The 24,465-nt window shown below is 40.5% G+C and overlaps 1 protein-coding gene across 1 annotated transcript in view; it reads left to right on the forward strand.

The window, feature by feature from the left end:
• Positions 1-24,465, forward strand: part of LOC124776138 (gustatory receptor for sugar taste 64e-like) — a 156,276-nt gene that overhangs the window by 13,193 nt on the left and 118,618 nt on the right. Inside the window, exons 3-4 of the mRNA XM_047250975.1 lie at positions 9,653-9,771; positions 18,065-18,253. Of these exons, the coding sequence (XP_047106931.1) occupies positions 9,653-9,771; positions 18,065-18,253 (308 nt within the window). The remainder of the gene's footprint in view (positions 1-9,652; positions 9,772-18,064; positions 18,254-24,465) is intronic.

Raw genomic sequence — 24,465 nt, forward strand, 5'->3', positions numbered from 1 at the left:
TTCCCTGTAGTTATTACTACTCTGCCAACGGTTGTCATACGGGTGGTGTCTGTTTTGGTCACGATTTGTGTTGTGAGAATAGCCTTGTCGTGTCAAGTTATTACTTCTTTCATCGCGGAATTGCGACGGATGTGACCTGTAATTGTTGTGTTCCTGGTTTCGCGTTCTACGATTGTCAGTGTCAATTTCTAATTCTTGTAAGAGTCCCTGAAATGCTTCAATGTCGTCTTTGCAACGTCCTGCCAAAATAATATGTCGTAAATGTTCAGGCAGTTTGATTAAGCAAATGCGGATGAGTTCTGAGGGGCTGTATGGGTTTGAAAGATACTGATTCTTATGCAACATGTCTTCAAAATATTTCATAAGACTGGAAAATTCAGATTGTTCGAAACGTTTCATCATTATGATGCTATGTTTTACTCAGTCTTGTGTGGCTTGAGACCAATATGCTGAGAGGAAGGCATGGTAAAACTCTCCTTCACTGTGGCAATCGTGAATTACCGATCGCATTCTTACAGCTGGTTCATTCTCCAAGTATCCACACATACATTCTAATCTGTGTTCTAACGACCAGTTGGGAGGAAAACAATGCGAGAATTGATGGAGCCATGCTTGTGGATGAATGTCGTTGCCAGAATTCTTAAATGTTTTGAATTTACGTGTAGTAATGAACAGCTTATAGTCAAAATCATCATGTCGGCGAGTCGCATATCGGTCATTGTTACCGGCGGTTCCATCTCAAAATTCGGCGTACCTTGCCAACTTCTTTCACAATTTCCGAAGTGCCCTGTGTTGTTATTTTGTGTCTGTTCCGTATTTCTATGTCCCTCTTCCCGTATTGGGGCGCGAGTGTCCTCTGAAATACGTAATTCTTGTACTACTTGTGCCAACTGATCTTGCACTTCCCGGATTTCTCTTTTGTACTGTGTATTGATTTGATTTTGATTTTGTTTGAATTTTCTAATTTGTTCATACTCTTCTGTGTCAGTGAAGGCTACAGGTCTTGTGTCATTCAGATCATCATCTACCTTTGTAGATAAGTTAGTAACCTGATCCGAAAGTTCGGCTACTTTCTCCGATAGTGAACACATTTCCTCAGTGTGTTTTTCTGAACCAAGTTTCAGAGTGTCCATTTGTGTTGAAATCGAATCTACTGTGTCCTTTAAGTTTTCCTGAGTTTTTGCAAGTTGCTTAACCGAATCGGTAGATGCAACTGAGTCAATTTTAGCCCACAAGGTCTCATGATTTTCATGAACAATGGTTTGCAGTTCTTTTATGGCTGCTTCGTGATTCTGTAATGCATTTTCATGCCGCGAAAAAATAGGTTGAAAATGCTCACAAATTTGTGTTTTTACGTCATTACAGACTTTTTGACATTTCGATTCAATGTTATGTAACTCAGTAGTTAAATCTTCACGTGTTTGTTCAAGTGTGGTGTCTAACTTTTGAAGATTTTGATCCATTGTGTCTAACTGTTGCTGTGTTTGTCTCTGGTGTTGTTCCATTGTGTCTAACTTTTTAAGATTTTGTTCCACTGTGTCTAACTTTTGAAGCTTTTGCTGTGTTTGTCCCATTTGTTGTATTAATTGTAATAACAATGCATTGGTGTCTGAAACATGTTCCTCAGTGCTTTTCGGCAGTGAAGTTGAACCGGCAACATTCACATTTTGACAAGCAGAAAATGTGTCTTGACTCATTTGAGAAATCGGTGAGAACCCAAAACCTGAGTCTACAGTATTTGCAAAATTGTGTCCTGTCATTCCCGATTCCTGAGGCAAGCTGTTGCCGACCGATCGATCGATAATGCGTCCCTCTTCACTAATTGTTTCACTGTCCACGCCATTGTTTGCCGCCTGCTCCATTTCCCTATGCACAGTTACCAAGTTACTACTTTGAATGTCTGTTAATTCATTACTCTGCGGCGCTATCACACTGCTTTCGTCTTCACTGTCATTTCTCAGTTTACTTTGGAGCCTAGTATTACGTTTTTCACACGCCATTATTGTCACAATATTTCACACGACAACACAGAAAAGCACAATTTGAAGAGCAAAAATAAGAGAACACATTAACATAGCACTGAAAATAATATCTAGTTAATTGCAAGCGTAGCTGCGAAATACTTGGTGCAAATCTATATGCATGCCACAACTGTTTTACTGTACAACAATGAAGGGCTACAACTACAAAGGAGATTCTCTCTACAATTACGCGCTAGCAATAAACAAAAGCTACACTAAATACACAAACTACAAGAAAAAAATCAGAAGATTCCAGTGAGGTATCCTAGGCTAAGGGTCGACATATGAAACGTCCCCTTTGAACAATTATACATGACTGTGCTTAAACTGACACACAATATTTTGTTAGCGCAATGCAATCTGACTTTCAAAATTCCCTACAAAGGAATGGCCCTGACTAACATTAAACTATACCTTTCACAAATCACTTACCTCACAAAAATCTTCGCTGCTCAAGCCACTGTAATACAGCGAGCGCCACTACTGCCAGCCAAATAAAAGATTCAAACTATGGAAGGCACTAACTACTGATAGGGATAGTTAGCAAATGAAAGATATTAATAGAGAACAAACAATGTATTTACCTTGATATCATATATAAATATAGCAGTTCATGACAAATTTCAAAACTCCGCCATCTCTCTCCCCACATCCACCACTGCTGGCGGCTCACCTCCAACTGCGCAACGCTACGCGCTGTTCACATCCACCTGCCGCTGCCCAACACTACAATGGCAGACAACAATGTAAACTAGCCACAGACTGCACACAGCACAGCCAGTGATTTTCATATTGAGCGCTACGTAACGTTGCCAATAAGAAAACATAAACAGCCTACTTACATAGAGAAAACATAAACAGCCTACTTACATCCTTTTTGCCTGCTTCATTTACTGCATTTTTATATATTCTCCTTTCATCAATTAAATCCAATATCTCTTCTGCTACCCAAGGATTTCTATTAGCCCTTATCTTTTTACCTACTTGATCCTCTGCTGCCTTCACTTCTTCATCCCTGAAATCTACCCATTCTTCTTCTTCCGTATTCCTTTCCCCCGTTCCTGTCAATTTTTCCCTTATGCTCTCCCTGAAACTGTGTAAAACCTATAGTTTAGTCAGTTTATCCAGGTCCCATCTCCTTAAATTCCCAACTTTTTTCAGTTTCTTCAGTTTTAATCTACAGTTCAGAATCAATAGATTGTGGTCAGAGTCCACATCTGCCCCTGAAAATGTCTTACAATTTAAAACCTGGTTCCTAAATCTCTGTCTTAATATTATATAATCTATCTGATACCTTCTAGTATCTTCAGGCTTCTTCCATGTATGCAACCTTCCCTGTAATGGACTGGCCTGCACAGAGTCCTGACCTGAATCCTATGGAGCACCTTTGGGATGTTTTGGAACGCCGACTTCGTGCCAGGCCTCATCGATCGACATCGATACCTGAATGGTCTGCCATTCCCCAAGAAACCTTTCAGCATCTGACTGAACGTATGCCTGCGAGAGTGGAAGCTGTCATCAAGGCTAAGGGTGGGCGGACAACATATTGAATTCCAGCATTACCGATGGAGGGTGCCACGAACTTGTAAGTTATTTTGAGGCAGGTGTCCGGATACTTTTGATCACATAGTGTATGTATATAGAAGGTGATCCATTGATGATGTTACTAACTTTCAAGAAGGTGAAGGGTAAATGTATCAATTTGAGGTAACGGTCTGTGTACCAGAAATGAAGGAGTCGAAAGTTATGAGCGAAAACAGTTCTAAAACCTGTGACAGTGGAACACATATACCGGTACCGTTGTTGCTGATAATGTAGGGTAGGCAACTTTCAGAGGTGGTAGTATGGACCAAAGCAAGAAAAAAGGTCCAGTAAACATGGGCTCTAAAATGCATACCTGAGAAGGTAGTCTGAAACACATCTCCTGTATAGAACCAGAGCTCATAGCTCTTAAGGCATGCATTTTAGAGCACGTTTAGCAGACGTTTTTCCTTGTTTTGGTCCACACTACCACCTCTAAAAGTTGCGTATACTATATTCTTAGCATTAACAGTAACGGTACGTATGTTCCACTGTCAGAAGTACCTAAATGACTTTCACTTGTAGCTTTCGACTCGTTCCTTTCCGAACCAGGGACCCTTGTGACGTTTTTGATCCAACCACCGTGATTGATGGCGAGATCTTCGGAAAGGCAGCTTAGATCTGGTTGTCCTCCAAGTGACAGAGTGTTTAAAGGTGCCGAGTGTCCTGGGCGTTTGCGCACGCCGTAAGAAATCCAGCAAAACGCTTTCATAATCCGTTTCCTTATTTCCAGAATGATTTTCTTGCTGTTGGATAAGTTCTTTCTAAAATGAAATGCGATAATGGCGTCTGCATTTTGCTCGAAATTTCTTTCCGTCTTCTACCATGCCTTGTGCTTTAGCTTCCGGAAAAAAACATAAAGTCTTGGTTCACTTCTAACACATCACTTCAAATTCTAATTATTAGAAGGAAAGAAGCAAGGAAGGAGAAAGACTGAAGTTTAACGTCCCGTCCACAACGAGATCATCAGAGACGGAGCACAACCTCGGGTTACGAAGGGTGGGCAAGGAAATCAGCCTATTTCAAAGGAACCGTCCTCATATTTGCCTGAAACGATTTAGGGAAATCACGGAAATCTTAAACTTGGACCGCCGGACAGGGATCCGAACCGTCGTCCACTCGCACGCGAGTGCAGTGTGCTGACCGCTGCGGAGGAGGAGGAGGAGGAGATTAGTGTTTAATGTCCCGTCGACAGCGAGGTCATTAGAGATGGAGCGCAAGCTCGGGTGAGGGAAGGATGGGGAAGGAAATCGGCCGTGCCCTTTCAAAGTAACCATCCCGGCATTTGCCTGAAGCGATTCAGGGAAATCACGGAAAACCTAAATCAGGATGGCCGGAGACGGGATTGAACCGTCGTCCTCCCGATTGCGAGTCCAGTGTGCTAACCAATTGACCGCTGCGCCAACTCGCCCGGTGTCGCCGTTAGAGACTCATTTTCTTCTTCAGTACTGCGTATGCTTACCGTCACTTTCGACTCTTTTGTTTATTCTGAAACTGTAATTGCTCCACAAAGTTCTTTTCATCGTACTGAGGAGTTTCTCTAAATATTCTTCCGTCTCCATGAGCAAAGTAATACAATCTGCACATCGCAGTGTGTCTGTCTTCTGTCCAAAACGTACGGCGGTATTTATCAATATGGCACTAGTGCACGAAAACATGTTTGAAGTTTTATCAAAAATAATTTTTGTTTTGTTTCATGAGATCACCAGAACGAGAAAAACGTTAAAGAGTAAATAGAAACCCATAAGAAATTATTGCATTCTTATTGCAGAGATCGCCTCATATCCTATCCCGTCTTGTTCAGCCTATCTCAGTCCTCTGCTGGATATAGGCCTCTTCCATATGTTTCCACTGTCTTCCGTTTTGAGCCACCTGGTACCATCGTGTTCCAGCTTCACGTCATTATTGGGATCTTCCAAGGCCCCTCGTGTGGACCCATAATAATCTGCAGTGAACAATTGTTGCAGTTTACCTGATCTCGTCGAGCTACGTGTCCGACCCAGTGCCACGTCAGTCTTGCAGTTTTCTCCAAGATTTCTGTTACCTTTCTTCTCCTTCTAATGTCTGACTGACTCCTAGCATCTGGCGCTCCAAGGCTCGTTGTGTGCGCTGTAGCTTACGACTACTTTAGAGTCATAATTTCCAGCTTCTGGAGTGCTGCCCAACTCAGTCATATTCTGCGAGCAATTCTTACATTTTGATTATTTCTCCCCAGTTTAATTTTGTGGCTAAGGTAGATGTATTCGTCAGCAGCTTCTGCTGTAAGTGGTTGGTTGACTGTGATTAGCATTTTTGTTCTATTACTGTTTATTTCCAAGTCAGTCTTCACAGAGACAACTTCTAGTTCTTGGATCATACTCTTTTGTTATTTCAAATCTTCACTTATGAGCATAACACCATCGGCAAGGAGTACATAACTCAGACATGACTCACTGACTTTTATTCTTCTGTTACTCCAGCCAAGTAATTTGAATACATCCTCCAATGCAAGTGTGAAGAATTTCAGAGAAATGGTGTGATTTTGGCGAACTCCTTTGCCTGCTGGAATCGTACTGGTGATAAGGTTTTCATCCATTCTTTCATAGTCGCCTGTTCACAGACGTATTTCAGGAGCTTTATATACACTGAATTTATCCTAGCGTTTTCAAGGACCTTCATGATATTACAAACTTCCACGGAGTCGAAAGGTTTTCGTTATTCTTTAAAGGCCAGATGAATCCGGCTGTTATACTCAGTTATTTTCTCGAGAAGAAGGTGAGCCTTGATGTGGTCCATAGGCGAAACAGCTTCCCGAATTCCAACGTTGCGCAACAGGTTGATATACATCCAGTTCTGTTGTGACGTGGTTTGTTACAATTTTAATCAGGAGTTTGTAACGTTGTGGTAACAAACTGACCGGACAATAGTCCTAGAAGTTTTCCTTATCACCCTTTTTTGTGGAGTAGTACCACTTCAATATTTTTTCCATTTTTCTGTTATTCTTGCGGAGTTGATGCATTTGTTGATAAGTATCCCCACAGCTCCCAACGAGTTACTTGATCCTAGTTTCAGATTTAATTTGTTATCATATCCTCCCCAGGGGATTTTGTTTTAGTTGTTTAAGCGAATTTTCAACTGCAGCAGTGATTACTTCTAGTGTTTCTTCCTGTGCATCATTCAGAGCTGCTTGTTCTTGCTCTGACGGTCTGTCTGTGGTTACAGTATACAACTCATGGTAGAAATCTCTAAAAAAATTCAGTAATATTATGTCTATCTGTGACTATCACTCTTTTCTTATTCTTGAGTTTCGTAATATTAGTTCTCCCTGTAGACATACTGTATTTAAAATTTTCATGTTTCGGCTGTTTTCAATCGTCTGCATGTCAGATTATTGTTAAATTCCCTCATATCTTTTCTTATATATTTCCGGACAGTCTTATTAAGAGTTGTATACTCTGCTGTAACCCCGATCATTGCCTTCCTTTCTTTGATGATCTGAATGGTATTAATTGATAGTTGTGAGTTCCTGTTAGATTTCTGGAGTGCTGCAATTTTGATGTCTGTTGTCATTTTCTCAGCAAGTTCGTTGACTTCTAAGGACTTCATATCTTCTGTTGGACCACGTATCTCAGATAAAGTTCGCTGAAATGATGCTTTGTATTTTCCTAAGTCATTTTCTCTTGGAAAAGTATACTTCCGTATCATTTTTATCGTTCCATTATGAGATCAATGTGAAGGTCGATGTCGAATTTATCGAGTACAGACGTATCTTTGCAGTTCTATTTTTTGTTTTGTGCGCAAAGTCTACTTCATTCTTGATCTGACCATCAGGGCTGATCGATGTCCATTTACGCTGGACGGGCTTCTCAGCGAAAGCATTCATAAAAGAGAGATTTTCAGCTCTAAGATATTCTGGCATTCGTTCACCTCTTCCATTTCTGCAGCCTAACGCATAGATACCAAAGTTCCACGGGTTTTCATCTTTCATTTGCCCTCCTTTTGCAGTGAAATTTCTCATGATGATACCCAGTTGTGTTTCTCAGAATCTTTGGTTTTAGTGACACCTCTGTATAGTTATTCAACATCCCTTCATCAGAACTGCTGCTTGGAACATACACCTGAATGATTTGTATGGAAAATTTGCTGCTCAATTTGAGGACAATGTATGTCACTCTAGAAGAAACGCAGACCATTTTGTAAACGAATTCTTTGATATTATCGTTGACTAGAATACCAACTCCATACACAGTAGAATCCTCACTATTTTGTAAGAAGATGTGACCTCGTGGGGGAGTTTCTCCTTGGAGAGGTGACTCACAGGTACACGTGGCATCCCATTTAATGTCTGGCAGTTCTTGTCCCTGTCTCTCAACGTCTTCGGCTAGTCTCATAGTTCTTATGTTGTATGTGGCTACTTTTATTTCTTTTTGTCTTTCTTCTGCCAGTTCTCCAATACCGATAGTCTTCGTCTACGTCTTCACTGCTGTTGAGGTCTCCTCCACATCTGGGCCAGGCCAGGTCAGCCAAAATTTTTGAAAGTGTTATTCCTTCCCCTCCACCTTTTTCAGTCGGGCTTGGGATCAGCTATGGCCCAATTACAAGGGTTGGAACTTAAGTAGTGTGCAACTATTTATTCACAACCGATACAAAAGAGTTACATGTTTGCGCCTGCTACTGTCCCTCAAAGTAGTCACCAGCTTTATGTAGAACCAGTTACCAGCGATGTGGAAGGCGTAGTATACCGTTAGCAGAGCCTGTTCTGTTGATGATGCGAATGGAGCGGTCTAAAGTTATGGTGATGGTGTTATCCTAACGACTGTGATGGTGTTATCTTAACGCATTACGTTCCTCTACGGCAGACTGTCAGTGCACAGTATTACTGTTCATGTTTGGAGCATCACCTGCGACCACCTTTGCGAAAGAAGCGGAGGCACTTTCTGCGCAACCCAACCATTATTTTGCACGACAATGCGCGGGCGCATACAGCGCAAGCTGTGGCTGCTCTGTTCGGTCGATGGGACTGGGAAGTACTGTACCATCCACCATACTCCCCGGACTTAGTCGTTGTGACTTTGATTTGATTCCGAGGATGAAGGAACCACTTCGTGGAATTCGCTTGAGAACTTTTCCAGAGATTCAATAGGCAGCAGACCGCTCCATTCTTACCATCAACAGAACAGGCTCTGCTAACGGTATACTACGCCTTCCACATCGCTGGTAACTGGTTCTACATAACGCTGGTGACAACTTTGAAGGACAGTAACAGGTGCAAACATGTAACTCTTTTGTATCGGTTGTGAGTAAATAGTTGCCACTTTTTAAATTCCAACCCTCGTATAATGATATTAATTTTTGATAATTACGTTTATTTAGAAAAATTTTCCGTTTCTGTGCCAGTCTGCGTTTATATCATTCTTGGTTCGTACATATTATGCATTACGACATCTTAGATAAGAAAAAGCTTTCACTACTTCTACGTAATTCGTAGAAATTGCAATAATTTTCGGCTCTATATCCTCCTCCTTTATTATCACTCAACTATTTATGTTAATATTTAATCCGTATTATGTCCAGAGTAGCATATCAGTTCCATGTCATATTTGCTCTAAGTTGTCTTACTTTCACACAGAAGTTCAACGATACTGGTGGAGCCACTAATCTTTCCTTTTCAAGATTTTTCTTTCACATGATTATCTTGTTCTGCAGCTAACAAACTGAACGACAGTTGTAGCAAACTACATGATCGAAACGCACGTATCCTGACTCAGGTTCGCTATTTTTGTCATAGGAAAAAACTTAAGAATGCACTTGCATTTTTCAACAGGGTCCGTGATCTGATGAACTCCGTTTTTATTCTTGAATAGTGATCTAGTAAAACATTTGTTAACGAATTTCAATACTGGTTATTGTGTAATGACCTGCTAGGAGAATAAAATGTCATTACAATACAGCTGTCAATAAAAAAGTGATTATATAGTCACATTTTATAGAAATATGTTTACTTACATCAAAATGTGAAAGAAATTTAAGGAAGCGCCAGAGTGTGTCCTGAAACCCGTACGCTGTTGCAGATTCCAGTGGACAAGTCTGCGAGTGATCTACGCCATGTTTAGCCTGGTGGGATCGACGGTCTTCGCTGTTCTCAGCTGCCTGCACATGTCTTCGCAAGGTCTCACCTTCAGCCGCACATGTAAGTAGCCCAGGGTCCGTACAAGTTACCCCATGCCGAGGAGTGTTGCAAATTGGCCGGCTCAAAACTGCATAAGTTAGGAGGACCTAGCAGTCGGATTAGTGACAGCTGCTCACTGAGGAGATGTGCTCCTGCTCAGTCAATCAGGTCCTGGTAGCGGGTGATAGTCACGGCGTCAAAGCTTATACTGCCGTTTAGTGGTAATGACGCAGAGGAAGGCAACACAAAAGACATTAACTCATCCTACCCAGGCCAGATCGCAAGGGAGGGTCGCGCACCTGACACACTACGTCTCCACTCCACCATTACATTAGCACTAGGCTGGAGGGACAACGAGGGATTCAGAATTTCGAATTATTACTCGCTGTTACAACAACAACTGAAGTTATGTTTTACGCTAACAGATCGAAAACGCCCCATTGTGGCTCCATGCACTGTCATTTCTCACTAGTGCTCTAGCAGTACTACATGTATTTCGTCTTAGCAACCAGAAATCAAGGTCATTTGACATGAAAGAATTGTTAACAATATTTCAATTGTATCCGAATACACGGTTAACGCTTGACAAGAAAGAAGTAAGTTAACATTACTAAGGATTGCCTGAAGCACCCAGAAGAGAGAGTACATCAGCGATCTACAGCTACATCTACATGGAAAATCCGTAGATCACACTTAGGTGCCTGGCAGAGTGTTCATCGAACCGTCTTCACAATAATTCTCTACTATGACACTCTCGAACAGCGCGCGGAAAAACCGAACACCTGTATCTTTTTGTTCGTCTTTAGTGTTGTTAACAGACGCGGTAGGGTATACAATGGGCGCGAACAACATTAGATTTTAAGTGATCTCTGTGAAGGACAAAGAGATGCTGCGTTCTCGTGTGAGACAGCATTATCAGGACCTGACAGAATTTGAAAGGGGCATCATTGTGGGCCTCCATGAGACCTGCAAGTGGAATAATGCAGTATCCAGATATATACAGGGTATCATGGTTTCGGTTTACCACGTCTGCTCAGTACGAGGAAGGATTAGTGAATTATGCACCAAGCACATCGTAACACCTCCACACCTTCTCTGTCATCAGAGCACAGGCAGTGGAGTCCCTGTAACATTCTGTGTTGTCCCGCACCATTGGTCGGACTCAAGCAACGGCTGGAATAGGGAATTACCGTCCCGCGTGTGGGCCGCCGTTAACACACCACAACACAAACGGCTCCGTTTGTAGTGGTGCAGTGATTGGTAAGTACCGACGGCTGATGAATGGCCTGACATTGTTTTTTGTTTTTAGCGATGAGTCCCGGTTCTGCACTACCTCATCAGCATCAGGGAGTATGGTGGCGGCACGGGATGTATGGCGGGTGGGGGTGGGGGGGACAGGGGGGGCGCAGCACTGTGTGGTATGAGTTGGGGAGCTATTGGGTGTGACTTCAGGTCACCGCTGCTAGCGACTGAGCGACTGTGAAAGTACAACGTGTTGCCTGTCACCCGACAGCATCGAGGTGCCATTTTTCATCTGGATGATCGTCCACACATGGTGCGTCTCTATGAAGTGCCAGCACGATGTTGAGATACTCCTGTTGCCAGCATAATCCCCCGATGGAATATGAGTGCCACCGGCTCGCACGTCAATTTACCCTAGTCACAATATTCAGCATATCAAGGAGCAATTACAATAGTTGTGGGCTTGCTTGCCTCAGGAAGGACATAACTTCTTCATGACGCCCTTCGCAATCGAATTAGAGCACGTATCCAGGCCACAGGGGGTCCAACGTCAAAATAGTAAGTAGGCTGATACTGCCAAGTTCTACGTAAATTTGATTCGATTTTGTAATCATGTACCGTTTCGACCCATTAAGTTTCATTTCATTTCCTCCTCTCCTTTCATTTGCTTCATTTCTTTGCCAGGCAGTGTATTTTTTAAAAAATTGTCTCTTGCTCGATTATGCTGGTATTTCGAAAAATTCCCCTCATCCGTGCCTCTGAGCTTCTGCGACGTCACGCAGAGCACCAGCCGAACCGCCTCTGCTACCAATATACTACACACTCACTATACGATGTGGAGAGCGAGAGACAAATTACTCGACGTACTGTACCGCAGCTTTTCTCATATACATTTATTAGCAGACCTGGACTGCTTCTTTACACTATAGCGTCTGTGACATCACCCTAAATAAGGGTTGCCAGCCTAGCTTTGACCTGCGAGACATGGTTAAAACTTCTGATTAGTCCGAAGTCAATAATTAAAATGCCTTTAGAGCAGTCCAAACACTTTAGGAAATATTCCGAGATGCAACCACTGGACTCGATAAAGGACACCGCTAACAGTTCAGTACATCTGCTCCATCCGGTTCCTTGCGACTTCCGCTCATAATATCCACAACAACAGGGAAAGAGTGGCACAAAAGCATCACACTAAAGTTCCACGGAAATGAATAAAACTTACTGGCTCCAAGGCAAACTTTGTCAAGTTCGTCACGTTCGCTAAACACCACGGACCCGCCAGCTATTGGGCTCCACAACCTAATATGAGGTCACTGTCTACTGAGCGTCTTCCATACTGTCCTAGAAAAACCGGAATGACTCAAAATTCACGCCCGCGCACGGAAACGCACTTTCTGAGCCTGTCAAGTTTCCTTACTGGAAAAACAGCTCGGTTGATCTCAAAGACTACTCTTCTCCCGACTTCACTACGAAAACACCACTTCCTCCCCGGACTTCTACATCCCCCGAGGGCTGCCAACGGAATCCACGATTTCGCTACCTGCTAAACAGTACACGAAATTATTTAACACCGAGGTCTTCCAGCCAACCAGAACCGAGAGCAGAATGTAAACATTTCCACTGGGCATTTCCTACTCTTGGTTTTATCGCTTTGGCCTTTAGAAGTTTCTCTGGGACGGGTGTTGGAGAACGCCGGCCCTTAGTAGGATATCACTGTACCGCGAGCGGGTCTCTCATGCTCAGACTACTAGCCGTTTAGGAGGATTAGGGATAAAGTGTCCCGTCATCTCCGGGCAGAAGAGAGCTCCCTTCTTCCGTAAATCGAACCTGTCGTAGACAACAGTCACATCGAGGGCAAACTGGCGTGGGCAGACAATGATTTGTTACAATTTTTCACGAAGCAAGGACACACCTCAAAGTGTAAAAACAGTCACACACTAACACGGCATGATTGGTCCGTGACAATGCGAGTAATCTTGTAAACTGTACATTTGGTAACAAGTGGCACATTAGTTTTTCTTAAAACCAGCACATACCGAGATATGGAGCTAGAAGTTTTTTTGAGTTATTGTCTTTCACCTCTTATAAAAAAAATGAGGTGTTGAAGCATTCATGAAAATGGCAAAGACAGATGCCGCCCACAGAAAAATCAAAGAAACCTTAGGAGAAAAAAGAAGCATGTCTGAATATCAAGAGTTTAGATGCAAGCCAGTACTAAGCAAATATGGGGAGGCTGAAAGTGGAAGGAAAAAGTAGGACAGTACAAAGGAAAGCAACATGAATATTATGGAAAGGGATGATAATAGACATCAAATTGAGATTGGAGATAAAATACTGGGAGAAGAATTGTAAAGTGAAAACAGAAAACTTTCTTAAATGCCATTTTTTCACAAGCCAGTTACCTGCTTTGGCGATTAGAACGTTCTTAATAAGGTATTTATTTTCTAATTTGTCTCATTACTTTTTTTGCAGTAATACTGTAAGAAGCATTATTCTATGGTATCAGAATACCGTCTCAATTAGTTATGTACAAAGAGAGACACATGTCTTTTTCATTCTCCTGACAAACGTAACATTTGGAAGTTAGAACGTGTTCCATTTCCACTCTTCAATTGGAGAGAGGACTGAAAGACTTAAGTGGAAAGAAGGAAGCGGAAGTAGTCAACATTCCCTCATAATTATGGAGATATTTCGGCGAAAATACCATAACAGAAATATTCCACACGAAATGCAAGGTATTTAAGACCTGAGAAATACTCTTGGACTTCAAAAAGACTGTAATAATTCCATTTCCAGAAAAGGAAAGTGCAGACAGTTGTGAATATTACTGATGCAACAATTTAATAAACCATGGGAGGAAGGTAGTTGATCCGCCGTCTGTCGCACAGCATTGCAAGAGGGATGGGCCGGTGGTGGGCAAACGTGCAATGGACGGGGGAGCGAGCACGGTGTAAAAAATCCTACGAAACATCCTGCATTGCTATCCATACAAAATCACCTATGTCCAGGAGTTGCTTCCTGCTATTATGCCAGCGAGACAAACGTTCGCTCTGGAATTTCTTGTTCCTTGAAAGTGGACAATGAATGGCCATGTAACATTATGTGGATAGATGAAGCTCATGTCCATCCCCCACGACATTTCAGTGAGCAAAATTACAGAATATGGGAACGCAAAATCCACATCCACGTCAACCGGTACGACTTGATTCCGCGTAAGTGACTGTGAGGTGCAGGTTGACGGCATCGTCTATCGTAGCACCGAACTTTTCCGAAATGAGTCCTGCGGTTTCTGTTACCCTGTCCCGTGACTGGTAAACGGTATGAGAGTCTTTTGCGCGCGAAAGTGATTCCAACCTTTCAACAATGTGGATGTGAGTGGTGTATCATTTTTATGCAAGATGGTACTCCTACGCACATATTGCACAACCAGTGAAGCCACTACTGCAGAGACATTTCGGAAATGCTAGAATTATCAGCCGCCATTTCCCTATAGCCTAGCCCTGGCCGTCCAGACCACCTCATCTTAATCCGTGTGACTTCTAGCTGTGGGATTATTTGCAATATGTTGTGTCCAGTGCTCGAAATACTACCGGAGCTCACTGAGGGCACCCACTGCACAATGCATTCTGAACGTGGCCCCCGAGACGCTCCGGTCTGTTGTGGAATATGGTGTTTCTCGAACTTGGGGCAGAAAACGGTGGACAGCATATTGAACATGTCCTGGCGCCAGTCTCAGACAGTCTGAAAGTGAGGAAATTTTGCTTTTTGTGGTTGTTGGCCTCAGGACAATTAAAAACTGCGTCATTTTTCTTGTTGTATTGTTTATGGCCACAGGACAAAAACCGATGTCACTTTCCTCTTTATGCGGCTTTCGGTCTCAGGGCAACTAAAAACCCATTTTTCAAACAATGGAAAATCCAGGATGGAATGCAACAATATTATGAGAAGGAAAGTTGCTACTCACCATATAGTGGAGATGCTGAGTCGAGATAGGCAATAGACACAAGAAGTCATTTGAAAAATTCTGTGAAAGAAAAAGTGAGGCAGGGAAATGCAGAGCTTGCTGTAATTCTGGGAGGACTTACTTCACAAGTGCAACTACTTGATGTATCGGTGTTACAGTGAAACAACGAAATCTGGAGAATGTCGACTTTCACCAGTGAATGTCAACATTCACATAGTCGCATAGTGTATGTCCGAAATATTTGCTAAATACCCTTATTTCTGACTTACACCGGTAAATGTTGACATTCACCATGCACTAATGGTGAATGTTGAACATGCTGGAGATTTATATTTTCTTATCCGTTATTCAGTCGCTATAAAACGTCACAAGGGTGACGTAACTTTTTCGCCTCTCTTTCTGAAAGGAATGACCAAGCATTTAAAATACACAATACACTCTACATGAGAAAAGAAAATAATAGTTGTAAAGAAATTACTTATGTAATTCAAATCTTATTTATTGCAACAACTTAAACTATTATGACACTTAGAATTGCACAAGAGTCCCTTGCTTTTACAACTGCATTTATTTGTGGAATACTTCCTTTTGCAATGACAGCGTGTGTAGCTTTGTCTCCCGCTTCTCGAATTAGCTGCAGCTGCTTCTCTCAGCGACATTTCGTGAAAAGAAATCTCATCTATGAACAGTAACTTTTCTTTACAAATTGCTAACTGATTACGTGTATAAAGCTGCTTGAGGGTACCATTTTTATTTGCCAGTTTATAGAAGTCGGAGTCTTCTCTCCCAACAACAACCGCTAACACATTGCGGCTATCTGTACGACCATGGTAGACATCAGGAACTTGTATTCTTACATTGTCACCAATTTGAGCAGGAGGTTCGTAACATCTTTGTTGCTTGCAGTAGAAGATTTTCATTCGCGGCCACTCTCTTTGTAGAAATCAACTCGTGTTTATCAGACAGAATTTGATGTGAAGACGTTGTAGGTTGTAGGTCCTCTTCAATATTTTTCTTTGAAATATGGTTTTCGGTATGACCACCGCTCAGTTCTTTTTATAAGCATTAACAATTTATTCAAGCTGTTCTTCGGTTTCAGAAGTATTGGCAATTTCTTCGAATTGTTCTTCAGTTTAAATATTTGCGATTTGTTCGCCAGGCAAAAAAGACGATGCTATGGCTCTTTTTGCTTTAACGCCAAACGTGGCTTCATAAGGACTTTGGCGTATTCCTTCGTGATATCTAGTGTTCTTGGCAAACTGAACAAAGGATAAACCATCTGACCATTTATTTGTACAGTTATCGTTCATCCATGCAGTTAGCATATTCTGTATATCCTGGAATGGCCCTTTCAACTGAGCCTTGTGTTTGACTGTGACGAGGCTTTCCATGAACTGTTTTAACACCTTTTCACATAGCGCATATTTCGGATATGACTTGATTACTAAATTCTCTACCATTATCTGAGTGCAATATTGCTGTTGCACCAAGTGTTAAAAATATTGAAAGAACGTGATGCGCTACTTCTTCAGCTCTTTTAGTTTTCAAAGGTCGTAGCTGGACAAACATAGTTAAATGATCTTGATACACCATTATGAACTTATATTCGCCATCAATGTTTAACTGTAGATCTATCAGATCAACTTGACATCTTGAGTTTAATTCAGAACTAACCACTGGCTTCACAACAATAGCTTTCTTAGGTGCACTGTGTTTCATTTGACACTGTTTGCATAAATTTAAATACAACATTACAACTTCGTCTGTAATATTGTTGTATTTAACTTTCAACTCTTTAAGCATACGTGTTTTTCCTCCGTGGCCTATTCTGTTGTGAGTTTCATATAGTATACTGTACAATTCTTCATTGGTAACATAATACTGTATGTTCGTTCCCCCTGGTTTTAATGGTACAGTTAACTTCTCTTCATCATTAACTTTTAAAACATCAAAACTTTTTAATGGTCTGTAATCTAAAGGTGTGTTGCATTTGATTTTAGCAGAAACCACTTCAGAAAGTATTTTAGAATACTTTTCTTAAGAAAAATAAAAACAATTGTCTTCTCGTTTACCCGCAATTAATGCATTTTAACTTTTCATGAAAAAGATCACGATTTACTGCAGTATCCATTTAGTATAAATTAGGGTATCGGAAAAAAATTAAGAAAACGTTGCTCGCGTTATCAAAGCTTGCATAAGACTGACAAAGCTGAATAACTCCGAGGACAAAGGATTTGGCGGGAGAAGGCCAGTCGTTTCTTTTTTTAATCTTCTGTTTTGGACCTCCACCGGAGCATATCTGTGATTGTCGATCGACACACAGCGGAGAGGGTACGAATGTACAACAATGTAATGAAATATTCGATCTTTCACCGTCGTATTTGGTTTCTGTTGAGATTCACCGGTGAAAGTCGACATTCTCCAATTTCGGTCATTCACGGTAACGTCGATATATAAACCACTTAAAGTGTTTGAGAGAGAGGAATGGAACAAATGGATGAAACCGAACACGAATTCACGCCGATAGGGAGCTTTAAAACGACCTACAATCAAAGAAGTCTGTCAGTGGATAATACAGTCGTGGTGTAGAGTGAGAGAAGACACTATTGTTAAATCTTTTAACAAGTGCGGCATAAGTAACGCTTTCGATGGCAGTGAAGACCATCTCATGTACGAAGAGGACAACGATAACGACCGAGAGGAAGAAGAAGAAAGTTCACATGACGATTTTCAGGGATTTTAAAGGTCAGTTCGATTTTATGAACTAAGAATTCTTTTTTTAGTCTGGCTTTGATATGTAATAATGAAAATGTTTGTTTGTTTTTTTAATTGCTTAAAAATTAAGGTGGTAGCGTCTTATAGTCCGTAAAATGCAGTATGTAGCTTGTGATAGATATTTAGTCCAAGATATACCATTGTTGAGCGGTAATGGTTGGAGAGGGAGCCTTGGACAAAGTGGTCCGCATTCTATCTCCGCTGCAGTAGACGTGCAGTAGTTATTTACTCTAAACACCAGGTGCGACAGTGCCGATCTGCACGTAGCGCCTGTGGCTTGTGGGATGCCCGTTACGACGCGGCTCTGGCGCCGCTCTCTCCCTCTGCCCGCAGCGCCCACGGTGTTCTTCGCGTGCAGCGCGCTGGCGTCGCTGCTGTTCGTCCAGCTGGCGCGCGACTGGCCGGCGCTGGCCGCCACCTGGGACGCCGTCGAGAGGCGCCTGGCGCCGCGCTACGGCTACCCCAGGGGCGTCGCGCGCCGCTGCAGACTCGTCACCGCCACCGTGCTGCTCAGCGCCCTAGGTACTGCGCGCTGCCCGCCGCTCTGCATTAGATTAGATTAGATTTACTTTCATTCCAGGTGATCCGTAGTGAGGAGGTCCTCCAGGATGTAGAACATGTCACAAAAACAACAGTACATGACAAATATTTACAACTAAAACATATAACAAGATTTTAAACATGGCTGCAGCAGCAACTGTTAAAATTCTTCACAACAAAGGATGGCAGCCAAAAACAGTTGCAGGATAGAATTTTTTTATTAAAATTCTTGACCAAGGTTTCGGTACATATAAATATACCTTCATCAGAAGTACATTTCCTGAATAGAAAGACACATTCATTAGAAAAGCCATATCAACGAAAGTGAGAAACAGAAGCTTAAATAACGGTGAAATTGCTAAAGTAATACAGGCACACAATCTTTAGTACTTACTAAAATTACATCATGCACTGGAGAATAATGAAACAATTTGCCAAAAGGCGTCGTCAGTAATTAAAATATCATCTCCATTTGTACAACATGTGTAATGGGTACAGGATCAAAGCGAACAGTTTAACAATGTTACTTCGCCTATGAACTGTTGAGACACGAGTGTGAAGGCACTAAGGTAGATTGTTTCGCCGAGAGAGGGCACTTGCATGTGCCAGACTCGCGCATATTACAATCCATAAATACATACATAAGCGCATCAAAATTATTAAAGGTTGTGTTAATTCAAACATTGTCTTAATAAATAAAGCGTATCACGCCAATTAAAGAGATTTATGTAAACTAGAAATATAGAACCAAATTTACCTGTGTCCTAGTGTCAAACGGATAAAGCTTGCGCTTGGAACATCTAACGAGAGAGGGCACTACTGTAATGCGCGAGAGTCTCGCGTAACGTAGGCAGTGAAATACATACTAGCGAAACAACCAAAATGTTATAATAAAACGAAACCATCTGTCTGTATGAATAAAACATAGTAGTCATTTAACCACACATACACATTGAAATTCATAATTAACAAACATCACAATATGTAGATCCCAACAAGATAGGAAAAGCGCATTTCACCGGCATCAACAAGCAAGAAAAAAACTCCTAGTCAGCCAGACTATATTACATTAAGGCAATGAGGGGTTTGAAACTGTCTAAAAAATTTTTGTTTCGAAGCTGCACCTGTTCATTAAGAACAAAACCATCTTTTAGAGACAGATGCTTGAAAATCTCTAATTCTTCGAGCAAGTCTAGTTTGTCACCTTTATCAGCTTCATGAAGCAGCTCTACGTCGTCCAGTTCTCTTGGCGTGTGCTGTAAGAGCCATAGATGTTCAGCAAAGGTGGAATTATATACGTTTTCCCCATTTTTACCTAACTTGTGTTCTTTATACCTAACTTTAATGGGTCTACCTGTCTGCCCTATGTAATAGTTTGGGCAGTCGTTACAAGTAATTTTGTATACACCGGACTTAGTGCTGAGTTCTTCTCGTGCTCCAATATTATGAGTTACTCTACGTTTGAGGCTATTATTTACGGAAAAAGCAACTCTATAACCGTATTGTTTCTGTAAAAGTCTTTTAATCTTATATGAAACGTTCCCTAAAAATGGAATAGAAATAAAGTTATTACTCTCATAGTTTTTTGCCCTGTTATCTCCTAAAGTAGAAAATTTTACAGCTGTTTTTTTCTTAGCAATTTGGTCAATTAATTTAGGGTCGTATCCATTGTTAGTGGCTATTGATTTTAATAAAAATATTTCATTTTCAAAACAATTCTGTGCTAAAGGTGTGCTCACAGCGCGATGAACTGCAGAATGAAAAAAGGCGATCTTGTGAGTTTGAGGATGACAGGAATCTGCTGGAATAATATTATCAGAAAAAGTTTCTTTACGGAAAATGTCGAAGCTAATGGTGTTACCCGATAATTTAAGTTTCAAATCAAGAAAATTGAGTTCTCTCTCGTTATTTTGTATCTCTTTTGTAAATTTCATTTTCTCATGGAAACTGTTGAAAACATGAAACAGTTGTTGTAGATCTTGGTCACAACCTTGAAATAGTATGAGTATATCATCAACATAACGAGCATAAAAAGAAATCTTATTGCCTAACGTAGGGTTGTTTTTGAAGAAATTTTCTTCTAGTGCATTCATAAAGATGTCAGCAAAGATGCCAGCTAACGGGCAACCCATGGCTAAGCCGAATGGTTGCTCATACATTTTACCATTTACAATTACTTTCAGTTTAATGGTAAAATGTATGAGCAGCCATTCGGCTTAGCCATGGGTTGCCCGTTAGCTGGCATCTTTGCTGACATCTTTATGAATGCACTAGAAGAAAATTTCTTCAAAAACAACCCTACGTTAGGCAATAAGATTTCTTTTTATGCTCGTTATGTTGATGATATACTCATACTATTTCAAGGTTGTGACCAAGATCTACAACAACTGTTTCATGTTTTCAACAGTTTCCATGAGAAAATGAAATTTACAAAAGAGATACAAAATAACGAGAGAGAACTCAATTTTCTTGATTTGAAACTTAAATTATCGGGTAACACCATTAGCTTCGACATTTTCCGTAAAGAAACTTTTTCTGATAATATTATTCCAGCAGATTCCTGTCATCCTCAAACTCACAAGATCGCCTTTTTTCATTCTGCAGTTCATCGCGCTGTGAGCACACCTTTAGCACAGAATTGTTTTGAAAATGAAATATTTTTATTAAAATCAATAGCCACTAACAATGGATACGACCCTAAATTAATTGACCAAATTGCTAAGAAAAAAACAGCTGTAAAATTTTCTACTTTAGGAGATAACAGGGCAAAAAACTATGAGAGTAATAACTTTATTTCTATTCCATTTTTAGGGAACGTTTCATATAAGATTAAAAGACTTTTACAGAAACAATACGGTTATAGAGTTGCTTTTTCCGTAAATAATAGCCTCAAACGTAGAGTAATTCATAATATTGGAGCACGAGAAGAACTCAGCACTAAGTCCGGTGTATACAAAATTACTTGTAACGACTGCCCAAACTATTACATAGGGCAGACAGGTAGACCCATTAAAGTTAGGTATAAAGAACACAAGTTAGGTAAAAATGGGGAAAACGTATATAATTCCACCTTTGCTGAACATCTATGGCTCTTACAGCACACGCCAAGAGAACTGGACGACGTAGAGCTGCTTCATGAAGCTGATAAAGGTGACAAACTAGACTTGCTCGAAGAATTAGAGATTTTCAAGCATCTGTCTCTAAAAGATGGTTTTGTTCTTAATGAACAGGTGCAGCTTCGAAACAAAAATTTTTTAGACGGTTTCAAACCCCTCATTGCCTTAATGTAATATAGTCTGGCTGACTAGGAGTTTTTTTCTTGCTTGTTGATGCCGGTGAAATGCGCTTTTCCTATCTTGTTGGGATCTACATATTGTGATGTTTGTAAATATGAATTTCAATGTGTATGTGTGGTTAAATGACTACTATGTTTTATTCATACAGACAGATGGTTTCGTTTTATTATAACATTTTGGTTGTTTCGCTAGTATGTATTTCACTGCCTACGTTACGCGAGACTCTCGCGCATTACAGTAGTGCCCTCTCTCGTTAGATGTTCCAAGCGCAAGCTTTATCCGTTTGACACTAGGACACAGGTAAATTTGGTTCTATATTTCTAGTTTACATAAATCTCTTTAATTGGCGTGATACGCTTTATTTATTAAGACAATGTTTGAATTAACACAACCTTTAATAATTTTGATGCGCTTATGTATGTATTTATGGATTGTAATATGCGCGAGTCTGGCACATGCAAGTGCCCTCTCTCGGCGAAACAATCTACCTTAGTGCCTTCACACTCGTGTCTCAACAGTTCATAGGCGAAGTAACATTGTTAAACTGTTCGCTTTGATCCTGTACCCATTACACATGTTGTACAAATGGAGATGATATTTTAATTACTGACGACGCCTTTTGGCAAATTGTTTCATTATTCTTCAGTGCATGATGTAATTTTAGTAAGTACTAAAGATTGTGTGCCTGTATTACTTTAGCAATTTCACCGTTATTTAAGCTTCTGTTTCTCACTTTCGTTGATATGGCTTTTCTAATGAATGTGTCTTTCTATTCAGGAAATGTACTTCTGATGAAGGTATATTTATATGTACCGAAACCTTGGTCAAGAATTTTAATAAAAAAATTCTATCCTGCAACTGTTTTTGGCTGCCATCCTTTATTGTGTAAAACAAATAAGCTAGTGTACCATTCCACAGGTCCCAAGTGGGATGACCGTAATTTTTTTAAATGAACACTATATGAAAGAGTCATTTTACAAATACTAATGCACTGAATTAAAAAAAAGTTTATTTAATTATTTATAAGTTAATAAACGTGTAATACAACTACTATAATACTTAATTACAATGAACACATTACTGCACTGAAAGGGTGCAGAAGTTAGATTGTATGTACACACACAAACACAGACACACACACACACACACACACACACACACACACACACATATATATATATATATATATATATATATATATATATATATATATATATATATATATAGATAACGGAAAATGCTTAGGAAAACATTTGACGCAACTAACAACAATGGAATATGGATCAAGAAACCTACAGAGGACCTATACAAACATACGGAGACAATCATAGAAAAGATTGGAAAACGCAGATTACAATTCTATGGACACCTATACAGAATGCCATCACACAGACTGACCAATCAGATCTTTGACTTGGTAACCACTAGGAAAACAACAAAATGGGTCGCAGAGGTAAAAAACGACCTGAACCAACTGAACATAACAGCAGACACAATAAACAACAGAATAAAATTCAGAAACATCATTAAGAAAAGTAAACTACATGAGATACAATGTGACAAACGAACAGGCGTAAAATGGACCGAAGAACGCAAGCACGATCAGAGCCGGAAGATGAAACAAATATGGGCAACCAAAAAGGCAATCAAGATGAAGCCGAAGACACAAAGCCGACAAGAAGCATGGACAGAAGACCGGAAACAGAAACACAGCGGGCGAATGAGGGAAGTTTGGGCAGCAAGGAAGGCAGCAAAAGGAACTGGCCATGTAGTTTAGTCCAACTGCGCTCTTTAATGGCAAAACACCAATAATATATATATATTGTGCAGAAATTATATTGTACACACACACAAATCAGTTGGTTTTACTGAGAAATTCATCAATGGTGAAGAAGGAGTTGGCCACCAATAAATCCTTTAGGCTTCTCTTAAACTGAATTTCATTGGTTGTTAAGCTTTTTATGGCTGCTGGCAAGTTATTGAATATGTGTGTTTCTGAATAATACACACCTTTTTGTACAAAACTAAGTGACTTTAAATCCCTGTGAAGATTATTCTCGTTTCTAGTATTGATTGCATGAATTAAGCTGTTATTTTGAACAAGTGATATATTTTTAACGACAAATTTCATTAAGTAATAAATATTTTGGGAAGCAGTAGTTAGTATCCCTAGATCCCTAAACAGGCTTCTGAAGGATGTTCTTGAGTTCACCACACATATAACTCTTACTGCACCTTTTTTGTGCCCAGAAAACTTTAGCCTGGCTTGATGAACCCCCCAAAAAATAATCCCATATGACATTGTGGAATGAAAGTAAGCATAGTATGCCAGCTTTTTCATTTTTATATCCGCTATGTCTGACACAATTTGCATTGCAAATAGAGCTTTGTTAAGACGCTTCAGCAGCTCTGTGGTGTGCTCCTCCCAGATGAATTTATTACCAAGCTGTAATCCCAAGAATTTAACACCACTTCTTCTATCTGCATGTCATCGTATGTTAGGCGTATACTTGTGGGACACCCCTTACAAGTTCAGAACTGCATGTAGTGTGTTTTTTCAAAGTTAGGTGACAAAGAATTGGCTAGGAACCAGTGATTAAAGCCCACAAATATTTTATTACCTGATCTTTCTAAGACTACACTTGATTTGCTATTTATTGCAATGTTAGTATGATCGGCAAACAAAACGGACTTGTCATCTGGTAATGATACTGATTAAAGGTCATTGATATACACAAGAAAAAGTAAGGGCCCCAAAATGGAACCTTGTGGGACCACACTTGTAATTAGATCCCAGTTGGATGATGCCTGATAGCTTGATACATGTCTCTTTCCTAATAACACCCTTTGTTTCCTGCCAAAGATAAGATTTGAACCATTTTGCAGCATTTCCTGTTA

Source organism: Schistocerca piceifrons, chromosome 2 (genome assembly GCF_021461385.2).
Source record: "Schistocerca piceifrons isolate TAMUIC-IGC-003096 chromosome 2, iqSchPice1.1, whole genome shotgun sequence".
NCBI lineage: Eukaryota > Metazoa > Arthropoda > Insecta > Orthoptera > Acrididae > Schistocerca > Schistocerca piceifrons.